Source organism: Sorex araneus, chromosome 2, assembly GCF_027595985.1.
Source record: "Sorex araneus isolate mSorAra2 chromosome 2, mSorAra2.pri, whole genome shotgun sequence".
NCBI lineage: Eukaryota > Metazoa > Chordata > Mammalia > Eulipotyphla > Soricidae > Sorex > Sorex araneus.
Window position 1 is genome coordinate 284,706,550 of NC_073303.1, and position 13,865 is coordinate 284,720,414.

Sequence of the window (13,865 nt, forward strand, 5' to 3'; positions counted from 1 at the left end):
GTGTCGCAGGGAACGGCTGCAACCGAGGCTGAGATTTGTTCCTCTCTGGAGTGTGTGACCCTGGAGCTTGTGACCAGTGTCTAAGATGTCTAATCTCAGAATAACTAGCCATTGTCCCTGATATTTGTTGCCATGTTGGAATTCCTACATTGGTCGAAGGGTAGCAAATACGATTTGATTTATATTTGTAATCCCGGTGCTCAGACAATGGCACCAAATGAAGGCGTGAATAAATACAAAGTCTTGGCCTGGAATCACTTGAACTTTTTTTTTTAAGACTTCCTTAAGTGGTTAACCATTGATATTCAAAGGAGAATACTTTGAATAGTTCATTATACCTGGGTTCTTTGGCTACAGATTTTTTTCCCAAAAGAGTAACAGTAATTCTACATATACATTAAGCAAAGTAAGAGGTGTTGTTTATTTTATTTTATTTTTTTACTTTTGCATACCCAAAGAACAGCGATTACAAATACCCTTGGAAGAGAATTTAGTCAGTCTGTGCCTTTGGTAAGCAAATGAATGAGGGCACTCTTAAAAGTGGGTGGTTTGGAGTTTTTATTAACCAAATAAAGTCTGCAGCTCTGGCCCCCCAGTTCTCTAGCCCGTCTGAACAAAGCTCCCTGTGACCTGGGGGCTGTGGGGGCTGCTCCCCGCTCCTCCGAAGGGACCTGCCAACTCCGCATTGTCCTCTTGGCTTTGCAGTCAGATGTCTGAGGCTGGCAGGCTCTGGGCAGGCAATGAGTTCTTTCCCGGCGAGCTGGGCACAAAAAAAGATCAGCATGGGAGCCGCCGCCTTCGGGGCAGCCGCTGGGAGAGAAGCAGGGAGCGGGAGCGGGCAGAAATATTCCTCCTTGCAAGGTTGACTTGTGGGAGGAGCCGGGCCTGCGAGGCACTGTCTGGGCGAAGGTGTGCTCTCCTGAAGCAGTTCTAACCTGGACGATCATTAACTCTTTCAGTCAGCTGGCGAGCAGCGGTGACTGGGCAGGCTGGAAGCTTCTGCTCTGGAAGGCCAGGGAGGAGCCGTGGAATAACTCTTTCATGGGCGACCGCTTTGAGAGGGGTCTGCAGGCTTTGCTCAATGAAGGAGAAGAGAATGAGATGGTAAGAATCCAGCTACACCCCCTCTCGCCCTCCGCATCTCCCAGGCACCCCCCCCAAACCCCCCATCCACAGACACCATCTCCCACTCACACACACACACAGACACACAGACACACAGACACACACACAGACACACACACACACACACACACACACACACACACACACACACACACATGCTCAGGAGCTTCTCTGCACCTTGGTTCTCAGCAGCAAGTGAGAAAAGGGCCAGCTGGAGGAATCTCAGTCCCGCAGCCCTGGCCTCAGAGAGCTGAGAATTGTCAGAAGGAAGGCATTCGTTTTCTCCAGAAAGTTTTCTTTTCAGAACTCATCAGGAAGGGAGAGCAGCCCAGTGCCATGCTGTGGTTCATTTCTGAGTCTCCCTGGTATAGAAAATTTTGGGGAAAAAAGTTCTAATAATTTCAGTGAAGTCTCTCTCACACCAGGAGCTGCCTACTCCCTGGCAGGGAGATGGGAAACTGAGGTGACGCTGGAGTAGAAAGTGGGTATCTGGACTCTTCTCACACACAGCTGTGTTCACAGAGGCGGCCGGACAGGAGGAATATATAAAATATTAACAACGACGAGCCTACACATATTTCTGTTTCCTTCTAGAATTGCACCTGCCGTTCCTTAGTTGTAGAGACGAGTTATAGAGTTCACTGTCTCTGCTATTTAAGATGTGATCTCATCTGGGGTTTGGTGGGGGAATCAAAGAAGATTCTTGTGTTCTTACTGAATTGAATGCTGATTTTTCAATTACAGTGTAATCGAGAGAGTTAGAAATGCGTACTTCTGTTTAATAAAGCTTTCCAGCTAATTGTGTAAGCACAACCTTTTATGCCAGTAATGGTGTAATTAAAATGTTAAAATGTGATGCTTTCATTCTATAATAGCACTTTATCTTTCTGGAATTAATATCTAAATAACAAACCCCAAAGATATTTGCTTAAAATGTTTTCTTGGTTAATTGCTTTAGCCTGCACTATTAAATTCTTTGTTCCTAAACTGGTCTTTCAAGTCTAATCTGCTTACCTGTTCCTATAGCAACAACATGTTTTGAACCTTCAAGAGTAGATCCTCCTGCTATCAAAGCTGAAAATTTATAAGGAACCCCAAATTTAGATATTTTTACATCTTTCAGAATTGACCAGAAAATGACTATTTGGCTTCAGGTCCTATACCAATGTCCCAGAAATGACTATTTACCCCATCTTGTGTTTTCTCTGAAGAGGAAATATTCTGTTAAACTCTATATTAAGTCAACATTTTCCTCCTCCTCTCCGCATTTCCCCCTTGTTTGGGGGGTATGTGGGGGGGTGCATACCTGGGTTGTGCTCATTGCTTATTTCTGGCTCTGTGGTCAGAGATCTCATTTGGTGGTGCTTAGAGGGACCATATGTGGTGCTGAGGATTGAACCCAGGTCAACTGTATGCAAGAGAAGCACCTTATCCACTGTTCTATCTCTCTAGTTCCTCCTTCCTCATTCTTAATAGTCTTCATCAGAAGGCATGGACTCCTCTCTTTTTTTTCAATCCCTCTCAAATCTGTATCTTGAAACACTCTTTTCTCATATACTCATTTCTGCTTTTTGACAACCTGTCATTCACGAGTCATTAACAGTCATCTACTTGCTAGCAGAACTTCCTACTTCTAGGGAACTGTACCTTTTGTTCCTTTTAACCTTTTCTGACCTTTTTCTTTGTTTTATTTTTGACCACACCTTTGAACATCTTTTTTAGAAGTAGCCTCTCTTCTCTTTTCTTCCTCTTTCGTTGCTGTTGTTGCAATGACCAAAGATCACACACTTGGTTATTGTGCTTGCACACTTGGTTTCGAGGCTCATTCACACTTGGTCACTGTATGTTGAGGTGTACACACTTTGATGGGATTCTACGTGTCACAAATCAGAGAGCCATTGGGATTCCAATTGGGCTCAGGGGGGCAGTGCCAGAGATCAAACTCACAAACCCCGCTGGCCTCAGACTTGCAAGGCAAGCATTTCTGCCACCGAGCTGTCCCTGGGCCCATCAGTTAGTTCTGCTTTATATGTAGCAGCGAGTGCACGCTGAGAGAAAGGGCCTTTGATGTGGAAGGGACACAGAGTTTTCTGGAAGGGCGTGCTCTGGTCAGCCATCTCTGCGGAGGTGCAGCAATTAGTATGCACTCCTGAGCGCTTGACTGTTCCGCCCAGAGAAGTCTGGCTACCTGCCTTATGCTCTGCCTGACACTGTCCCTTTTAAACTCCGTTCCCCTCGCTTAGAGCAATAAGCTTCCAAAAGGATCAAGTTATCTAAGATGTACTCTAAATATTTTCATGGGGATTTTCAGCTTGCCAAATATTTTCTCTTGGTCAGCAGCTTATTTAGTTTTCACTACGTCCTGTGAAGTAAGTGTTATGATTCCCCAAATGAGGACACAGAGAGAATTTACTTGTGGAAGGTTGCATCAGCCAAGAAGTCCAGGAAGTAGGGCAGCACACGTAGGTAGTTCAAGTGGGTAACTCCTTTGTCTCTGGACCCAAAACTATCTTCTTGACATCCTTCACAGTGCTGCCTGAGAACTCCACGTTCTTCTTGTTCTTTTGTTTGGGGGTGGGGTGGGGGGATGGCACAGGAGCGATGCTCAGGAGTTACTCCTGGCTCTGCACTCAAGAATTATTCCTGGCAATGCTCAAGGGACCATATAGCATGCTGGGGATCGAACCCAGGGTGGCCACAAGCAAGATAAACATACTTCCCACTGTACTATCACTCTCGCCACCAAACATCTGATTCTTAACCAGAAAATAGCCAACAGTCTGCCCCCCAGCCCTCCACCACCTTTGATTCTTTTGCTTTTGGGCCACACCAGGTGTTGCTCAAGGTACCTTGTGGTTCTGGGGATCCAACCTCGGCCTCCTGCTTGCAAAGCTTGTACTCATTCCCTTGAGCTCTCTCTGGTTCCTATACTTCCACCCTTAACAAGAGAAATTTCTGTTTTTTTTTTTTCTTTTTGGGTCACACCCGGAAATGCACAGGGGATATTTCTGGCTCTGCACTCAGGAATTACACCTGGCAGTGCTCAGGGGACCATATGGGATGCTGGGAATTGAACCTGGGTCAGCCACGTGCAAGGCAAACGCCCTACCCTCTGTGCTATTGCTCCAGCCCCAACAAGAGAAATTTCTGGAGGACATTTGATCTTGCTTAGAGCTTAGGGTCTGCTGTGTTCTCCGTTACTATATTTCTTGAGTAAGTCTATCTTCTCAGACGTTAATGTTTATCCCTTTAAGGCAGTCTAAAGCGTCTACAAAATGTGTTTTCTCAAAAGATTTACTTGTTTAATAACATACACTGTTTGGACCTTAGCGGAAGTTGTTCCTCGAATGATAGAAATGGCTCACCTTTCAAAAGAAATTATCTTAAGGTATAACCCTCATGCCAAAAAATAATAATAAAAGGAGACAAGCCTTCTCTCTTACCTGAAGGTGCTGAAAACTATCGTCCATCTTAGAATAAAGATAGGTACGTGAACAAACAGTTCTCAGTGACCCTAAGGTTCTATTCTTTTTTTTAAAATTTATTTATTTTTAATTAGTGAATCACCGTGAGGGTACAGTTACAGATTTATACACTTTTGTGCTCATGCTTCCCTCATACAAAGTTTGGGAACCCATCCCTTCACCAGTGCCCATTCTCCACCACCAGTAAACCCAGCATCCCTCCCACCCTCCCCAATCCCATCTCCCCCTACCCCACCCTGCCACTGTGGCAGGGCATTCCCTTCTGTTCTCTCTCTCTAATTAGCTGTTGTGGTTTGCAATAAAGGTGTTGAGTGGCCACTGTGCTCAGTCTCTAGCCCTCATTCAGCCAGCAACACCCTTCCCCCGCATGGCCTTCAACTACATTATAGTTGGTGATCCCTTCTCTGAGTTGCCCTTTCCCCAGAATGTGAGGCCAGCCTCCAAACCATGGAGTCAACCTCCTGGTACTTATTTCTACAATTCTTGGGTGTTAGTCTCCCACTCTGTTATTCTATATACCACAGATGAGTGTAATCTTTCTATGTCTGTCTCTCTCTTTCTGACTAATTTCACTCAGCATGAAACTTTCCATGCTGATCCACTTATATGCAAAGTTCATGATTTCCTTTTTTCTCACAGCTGCATAGTATTCCATTGTATAGATGTACCAAAGTTTCCTCAACCAGTCATCCGTTCTAGGGCATTCGGGTTTTTCCAGATTCTGGCTATTGTAAACAGTGCTGCGATGAACATATAAGTGCAGATGTCGTTTCGACTATACTTTTTTGCCTCTCTGGGATATATTCCCAGCAGTGGTATTGCTGGGTCAAATGGAAGCTCAATATCTAATTTTTTGAGAATCGTCCAGATTGTTTTCCAAAAGGGCTGAACCAGACGGCATTCCCACCAGCAGTGTAGAAGGGTCCCTTTCTCACCACATCCTCTCCAACAGCAGTTGCTTTTGTTGTTTTGGATGTGTGCTCTTCTCTGTGGTGTGAGGTGGTATCTCGTGGATGTTTTGATCTGCATCTCTCTGATGATTAGTGATGTAGAGCACTTTTTCATGTGCCTTTTGGCCATTCATATTTCTTCCTTGGTAAAGTTTCTGTTCATTTCTTCGCCCCATTTTTTGATGGGGTTGGATGTTTTCTTCTTGTAGAGTTCAACCAGTGCTTTATATACCATTGATATCAACCCCTTATCTGATGGGTATTGTGTAAATATCCTTTCCCATTCTGTGGATAGTCTTTGTATTCTGGTCACTGTATCTTTTGCAATGCAGAAGCTGTTTAGTTTAATGTAGTCCCATTTGTTGATCTCTGTTTTTACTAGATTGCTGAGTTCCGTGTCACCTTTGAAGATACCTTTATCTTCAATATCATGGAGGGTTTTGCCAACCTTGTCTTCAATGTACCTTATGGTTTGTGGTCTAATGTTGAGGTCTTTAATTCATTTTGATCTGACTTTTGTGCATGGTGTCAGGTCAAGGTCTAAGCCCATTTTTTTGCATGTGGTTGTCCAGTTGTGCCAGCACTAAGGTTCTATTCTTATAGGCGCAATGAGATAGGAGCCAAAAGAAGAGCTGTTGGGAAGATGAGAAAGGACAGGGGAGAATGTGACCTTCAGAGACTAGTGAGTCATCAGCCCTGGTGGCCTAATGGATAAGGCATTGGCCTCCTAAGTCAGGAATTGTGAGTTCGAGTCCCACCTGGGGTATGAAAGGTTGAGTTTTCAACTTCAGTGTGAAAAGTTGAAATCAAACTGTGGAACAAATACTACTGAGCCCAGTGACCGTAGAGAGCAGACCGACAAACAGACAGCACCAAGGCAGCCCAGGGGGCCAGACTCTCACTTGCATGGGTTAGCCCTCAGTGCAGACATCTCCGTGTTGTATTAAATTACCAAGGTCCTTATTCCTTTCTCTGTCTACAGGCTCTGATGAGGGTTACCTATGTGGTTAGCTATGTGAACAGTTTGGAGAAGATTATAATTCTGGAATAGTGTAAGCAGCTGTTATCTAAACTAGACTTCTTAAACTTTTTCCACTCATGACCCTTTTTCACTTGACAAATTTTTGTGCGACTCAAGGTTTATAAATAGGATCAGGTAGATAGATATTCAGTGTAGTTACACAAATCGAACTATGATGCTGCATCATAGAGAAATTTATTTTAAGAAGATTTGAAGATTTTCAGTGACCACTGTGTTCACTTATGTGACTCCAGAAGGGACCCCCCCAGTTTAAGAAACAAGGCTCTAAACACAGATAGAGACAGGACCACTGCAATTAGCCAGTTGAATGCATCCTATACTCCCAGAATGAGGTCATTTCTTCTCATTAACTTAAGACAAGCAAGGGACAAATGACACTCATTCACAACTTATAAAAAAATCATTTTCACCTGGAGAAGAACTTATACATTTTCCTGTAATCCTCTGACTTATAATGCTTATTTTAGGAAGATACTTGATTTAGAATTCATTTTCTTTATTTATAAAGTGGTAATATCAAGTGGCCCAGGTACTTTAGAAATGTGATACTACATATTTATGTCTGGGGTGTCTGAAAAACACTTCAGTGTTTATTTCATTATACTATGAATACTATGATTCTACAAGATATCTGGGGCCAGAGAGATAGTATGGCTGGTATGGTGCTTGCCTTTCATGCGCCAGACCCAGGTGCAGTCCTTGGCACCACCGATGGTCCCATGAACCCTGTCAGGAATAATCCCTGATCATAGAGCCAGGAGTAAGCCCTGAGCACTGCTGGTTATGATCCATACCTCCTATTACCCACCTTCCCCACAAAAAAGAAAGATATCTGGGTTCAAGTTATTTGAACATTGCTCGCCATTGAGTTTCCCCAAATGAAATGTGCCTGCTTTCAAGGTAGTATTTTGTTCCAGGGAGAGTTGTTGAATCTAAGAATCTAAAAAAAATCTAAAATAATTCTTCTATTTTTCTAGAGCTTAACACATAACAACTACTAATCTTGAACTTCTACTAATTTTTTTTTCTAATTACAAAGGTGGTATGTTTACTGTAAAAGTGTTGAAATGACAGATAGAGTTCCAAAGAATGAAGTAAATACGGTTCCTGAACGTTTTTATCCTGACTCAGTTAATATTAATCCATAGATGACTTCTTCCAGACTATACAAAGTTCATTACTTTTTGTTATCTGACTATATTTCAATACCAGCTCTACTCTTAGCTCATTTATATCTGCTGTCTTTGTACCTTGGACGTAGCACATAATGGTTCAATACTACATTATTTTTCTTGACTCCACATGCAGCAACGACATATGTTTCTAATGAATAGTGTTGCAAGATTTATGCAATAAAAATCTACAAATGCTACCTAGAATTTCTACCCGGTTCCACTTGAAGGTTGGCAGATATTTACCACCAGCACCACTGAACACAATACTTCCTTTGGCTATCTCTCACTTGTCCCTATCCATCTCTAGATACAACAGGGGCATTTTACTCAGCGATCTTGCATTTGTTTCTATGCATCTTACCAAAATGAAATATAGTCAATCACAATCTAGTCTTAAAAGAATGCACGCACTCACAAATATGTATTTTTTTCTCTTTTTTTCCTTTTTGGGTCATACCCGGTGATGCACAGGGGTTACTCCTGGCTCTGCACTCAGGAATTACTCCTGGTGGTGCTCAGGGGACCATAGGGGATGCTGGATATCGAACTTGGGTCGGCCATGTGCAAGGCAAACCCTACCCTCTGTGCTATTGCTCCAGCCCCCAAATACATATATATATATATATATATATATATATATATTCTTTTTCAAAAATGGAGTGATTTAGGGGCTGGAATGATAGTACAGCTTGTAAGGTGCTTGACTTGAAGTGACCGAGCCAGGTTCAATTCCCAGCTCCCTTTAGGATCCTTTGAGTCTGCCAGGAGTAATCCTTATTCCCTGTGCTCAGAGCTAGCCCTGAGCATCCCTGAATGATACCCCAAACAAAAAATAAAGAAACAAACAAAAAATATTTTAACCATATTTTTAAATTAACTGGCTTTAAAATTTTTATCCAAAAATTATGTATATATACAATACTTTGATAATTACGGTTCTCCAAAACCATTAAATAATTTTATGAAAAAAATTGAGGGGTTTACTTTGGACCACCTCCCCTGGTGTTCAGGAGCACCTGATCTGATGCTCAGAGGTCACTCCCAGCAGTGCTCAGGGGACCCCGAGGAACAAGGGATCAAACATGGGCTTGTTTCATGCAAAGCCTGTATCAGCCATTGAATTTTCTTCTTAGACCTGAAACTATGGTATATTAAGCAAATTTCCCATTTTCATACTTCCATTATTTCTAAATTTTTGGATATTATGGGCAACTAAGTACATGTATTTCTACATATTTATTGGATCATTTCATTAGGATAAGCTCTAGCAATGGCATTGTTCCACCAGGAGTGGGATGTGTGCTTTCAGTGTTGCTTAGACATAAAATGAGATTGCTCTTCATACAGTTGTGATTATACAAATTTATACTCCGTCTAGCAATTATTCTTTAAGCATGCTTGCTTTTTCTATTTTGCCTCATGTAGAAAGTCAAAATAGTACTTTTTCATTATATAATAGTTTTGTACTTTCTTGATTTGCAGAAGAACATATTTTTATATGTTTCTTAACATATATATATATTTACTAGAATCTCAATGTTCTTACTGGTGTTCTTGGTTATGGTAACTAAAAGCAATGGAATGTGTGACAGTAAGTGAAACTCTGAACATTTGTTTCATTGCTGAGAACAGTAAGAAGTTGGTATTGTGATAGGCACATCACTGGGTTGTAGATTTGTGTTGTCTGCCACATTGGAAGTGCTGTCTGCCTTGAGCATGACTGGGGGGTATCTGTCCTCACCAGTTTGTTTTTGTTTTTTGAGCCACACTTGATGTTACTCAGGGGTTACTCCTGGCTCTACACTCAGAAATTACTCCTAGAGGTGCTGGGGGACCATATGGGATCCCGGGGATCAAACCCAGGTCGGCTATGTGCAAGACAAGTGTTCTACCATTGTACTCTCTCTCCAGCCCCTTCCCCAGTTATCTCACTTACTTTCATAGCTGATGCTCATCCTTTCTTCTCTTACACAAGGGGTCACAAGCACTTCCCCCCACCTCAATAGCCACTTATTTATTATGCTCTAGAAGCACCTCTGTGTTGGTTGCCAATGTTAACTAGTGAACCCACAGATCTCATAGTGGAGGAATTGTGTTCCTACTGAGACATTTTGTCAGCTGCAGTGCTCAGGAAGCTGGGCCACCAGCCAAGTCTAGTGTCTTTATTCTTGATTCATTGCTGAGAACTCCCATGAAGTCAACTCATCTTTGACAGAATTTCTCCAAGAGTCAGGTTTAATTGCTTTTTGAGGAGAGGGGTTCTGCTTGATTCTCCCTTCTGTGGACTCCTCTTTCCCTTTTCTTCTATCTCCACATTTTAGCACAATGCTTGGCATGAACACTCAGAGCATATTTGATAGCATAATAGCAAGCTCCATTAGCCTACAATTTTGCATTCTGAAACAAACGGGGAGGCAGCAGGACTCAAGTGGAAGAGTCAGTTTGAGTAATCTAAAGAGAAACCTAGGCCATCTCATTTTATTTGTTCAGATTGGTCAATCATCTGATGAATTTATCAATTGAATCCTTTTTTCCTCAGACATCTAAACAAAATCATGCTTCCTTCAGGTAGTTAGCCAATATACACTATTTTTCTCTGAGATACTTTATAGTCTATCCTTTCAACCATTCGTGTACGAACTCAGCAAATATTTACCAATTCTTTCCTCTGTGTCAGGAATCCCCTTCGCTAAGAAAAGAGGATTTCCAGTGAATAGCAAACAGCTTCTGTTTTCAAGGAGTTCACAGTTGAGTGGGCAGGAACGAGTACATAATTTGTGGGGCCCAGTGCAAAATGAAAATGAGGTGCCCCTTGTTTAACAATTAAGAATTTCAGGATGGCTCAGGCAGGGCATTCGGCCAAGTTCGGGGCCCTCTGAGAATGGGGCTCTGTTTAACTGCACAGGCCACTTGCCCCAGAAGCTGGCCCTACAAGTATAAGAGCCAGGCAAGCAGACGTAATGAAAGTGAAATGCAGTAGTGGGAGTGATGGCTACAGCGCGGTGGGATTCAGGAGAAGAATCATATTACTAAAAAAAAAAGCAAAACAGAACCTCAAATGTACAGGAGTTATGCAGTCTCCTTGGGGGAGTAGGTAAGGGTCACTTTTCCAAAACACTCCAACGAGTGTACATTTTATCCTCTCCATTAATTTGCAATGATTCCCAGGGAATGGACCATGGACAATTTGTACTATAAGAAAGTTGGGAAGTATGCAGAAAATAGATTCCTAGGTCCCATCCCACGAACACTAGATTCTTTGATACTAGAGCTGGACCTGGTGAGAACTGCTGTGATGCCAGCCTGCAGGAGCAGTGGGGAGCCACAGGAAGAGCGGAAACGCAGAATGCTAGAGTAGGACTTGCCTTTTCAAGGGATGTTGCATCTTGTGTTGAAGGTGAATGGTAGGAGGAGAGAACCAGGAAGGAAGTGCTCGAAATCCACCCAACTGAGAGAATGGAATAGACGTGTGTGTATTATCTATATTTGTTTATGTTTTGAGGCCAACAACTGGCAATGCTCAGGGGCTACTCCAGGCTCTGCTACTCTCACAAATTACTTCTGGCTGTGTTCTGGGGGCCATATGGGATGCCAGGGATCAAATGCAGGTTGGCCACTCACAAGGCAAGAACACTACCTTCAGTATTATCTCTTCAGCCTGAATTTGAGATATATTTAAAAATAATATATATTTTTTGCTTTTTGGGTCACACCCAGTGATGCTCAGGGGTTACTCCTGGCTCTTCACTCAGAAATTACTCTTGGCAATAATGGGGGTACCACATGGGATGCCAGTGATTAAACCTGGGTCTGCCGCATGCAAGGCAAATGTCCTACCCACTGTACTATGGTTCCAGACCCTAAAAACAACAATTTAAAAGTCACTAATATATAGACTTCTTTATATGGTTCTTTCAGCAACTCTACATCTGACAAATTATCATCCCTCTCCTACTAATGAAGAAACTGAGGCATAGAGGAGTTAAGTGACCTGTTCTGGTTCATTAGGCTAAGTAAATGACAGGTTAAGGTCATTTTAAATATTGTTTAAAGCTTGCCCACTTTAAACAATATTTTACTGCTTCTTGATTTTCCTAAGTTCTGGATGACTACTTTAGTTCAATGACAGGAAAAAGCATGGCAGAACTGAAATAACCAACCACAACACGAAGAGGCTGAGGTCAGCAATGGGAATTTAGTACACTGTTATTTTTTCTTAGAACCTGAAAGCAATTCCTGACCACCTCTCTTTGATTTCCTTTTACTTACAAGGTGGAGATCATAATTTCTTACCAGTTTCAACCAGAAACTAATGTGCGTGGGAGAAAATCAATGATTTCTTGAAGTTCTCTCCAACACACTCAAAAAAATATGATTTAAAAAGCTTTAGAACAAGTGGGTAAAATTACTGTGAAACATCTTTAAGTAGCACTCTTGATTCTTCTCAAAGTGCTTTTAGATTTTTTTTTTAAATTCAAGGGAACAAGAACATATCTGGAGACATTGTGTTAAGTGGAAATTAGAGCACTTTCTCTGTGTATTTCCCCTGAATAGAGGAATGGAAAGCAATTCTATCACTAAATGGCAAACCACTGCTGACCCGTCTATGGTTCTCAGACCCACTATAGGCATAAAGAATACAGGACTTGGGGCTGGAGTGATAGCACAGCGGGTAGGGCATTTGCCTTGCACGCGGCCGACCCGGGTTTGAATCCCAGCATCCCATATGGTCCCTTGAGCACCGCCAGGGATAATTCCTGAGTGCATGAGCCAGGAATGACTCCTGCGCATTGCCAGGTGTGACCCAAAAAGCAAAAAAAAAAAAAAAAATACAGGACTTGATCTTCAAAGGACATCTTGCTGATGTGTCCTGAAAAGATTCTTTCCTGGACTTCCGTTTTAAGATTTTGTGGCTATTTGAAATGTTATGGAGAATAGCCAGAGTGAGACCACCTACCACAGGGGCCTACAGCTATTTCTGGAAGCTCGTGATGTAAGGTTTGGTGAGATGCCTGGAAGAAACCACAACCTGGCTAGAATTGAAAAGCAGTTGAGAACATTTCCTCCTTCACTCTGAACTCAGCCTCAGGCATCCGTGGGAGTAACTGTGGACAGTGAACACAGCTATGCCCTAGATGCACTTTAGAAAAAGGACAGAAAGGAAGTCCACATGTCCCAAGTACTTTCCAGAGAAATATGATGCCCCCCAGGCCAGCACAGTCTCTGACTCGAGTGATTGCACACACGGAACTCGGGCCGAGACTGTAATCACCTTAGCATTCAGAATTTATTAGTTTCTTGGGGGGATCCATGGTTGAAAGATCTTGAAAATTTGCTACTCAAGTCTTAAAATCAGTCCACAGAAGATGATTTTATGAGAAAAGGCAAATGTTTTAAAGTAAAAGTATCTAGAATTAAGTTTGGGTAGATAGATACAAAGCCCCAAATACATGTGATCGCTTGTACTTACATTTTGGTGGAAACATAAGGTTAATATTTATGACACATAATTACTTTCAGGTTTTCGTGCCCTCAAATTGACATCACCTAGTGTAATAAAGATCATTCAGGTTGGAGGTCAAGTTACATTGAGTGGAATTCTCCTTTAATCAGTTACAAAGATAGATTTTGTCACTTCCTATTTCCTCTGGTCATCTGGTTGCGATCTGATTTCTCTGCGCAGAATATGTTATCTGCTTTCTCCACCATGGGCATGTCTTCACTCTGATACTTGCCTTTCTTGGAATTCATCTCACATCTTGCCTCTTTGTTCAAGAATTTGAGAGTGCCTTGTCATACTATTCTCTTCCTTGGGTAGAGAGTATGTGTGAATGCCTCATAGCATAGTCACTAGTCACTAAGTGTTCTAGTAGAGAATGTCTTTGCTTTTCCCCTAGCACATTGTGAATTATTATCATCAGTAGGTACTGTACCTTATTTTATGAATGTATCTTATATATCACACAAATTATTTAACACGTTTCTGATAGGGTGAATGAAAACCACAACACTTTTTGTGTAAATACTATGAAAATTTTTCTTTCTGTCTCAAACTGAAAGTAGCCAAAATCATTTAAGTTGTCAAAAT

The 13,865-nt window shown here is 42.0% G+C and overlaps 1 protein-coding gene across 2 annotated transcripts in view; it reads left to right on the plus strand.

The window, feature by feature from the left end:
* Positions 1 to 652: 652 nt before the first annotated feature.
* ATP13A4 (ATPase 13A4) overlaps positions 653 to 13,865 on the plus strand; it is a 159,856-nt gene continuing 146,643 nt past the window's right edge. Inside the window, exons 1-2 of one of the 2 annotated variants that reach the window (XM_055127706.1) lie at positions 653 to 861; positions 960 to 1,104. In XM_055127706.1, the coding sequence (XP_054983681.1) occupies positions 710 to 861; positions 960 to 1,104 (297 nt within the window). In that variant the 5' untranslated portion in view covers positions 653 to 709. The remainder of the gene's footprint in view (positions 862 to 959; positions 1,105 to 13,865) is intronic. The other variant, XM_004602996.2, reaches the window with a different exon arrangement.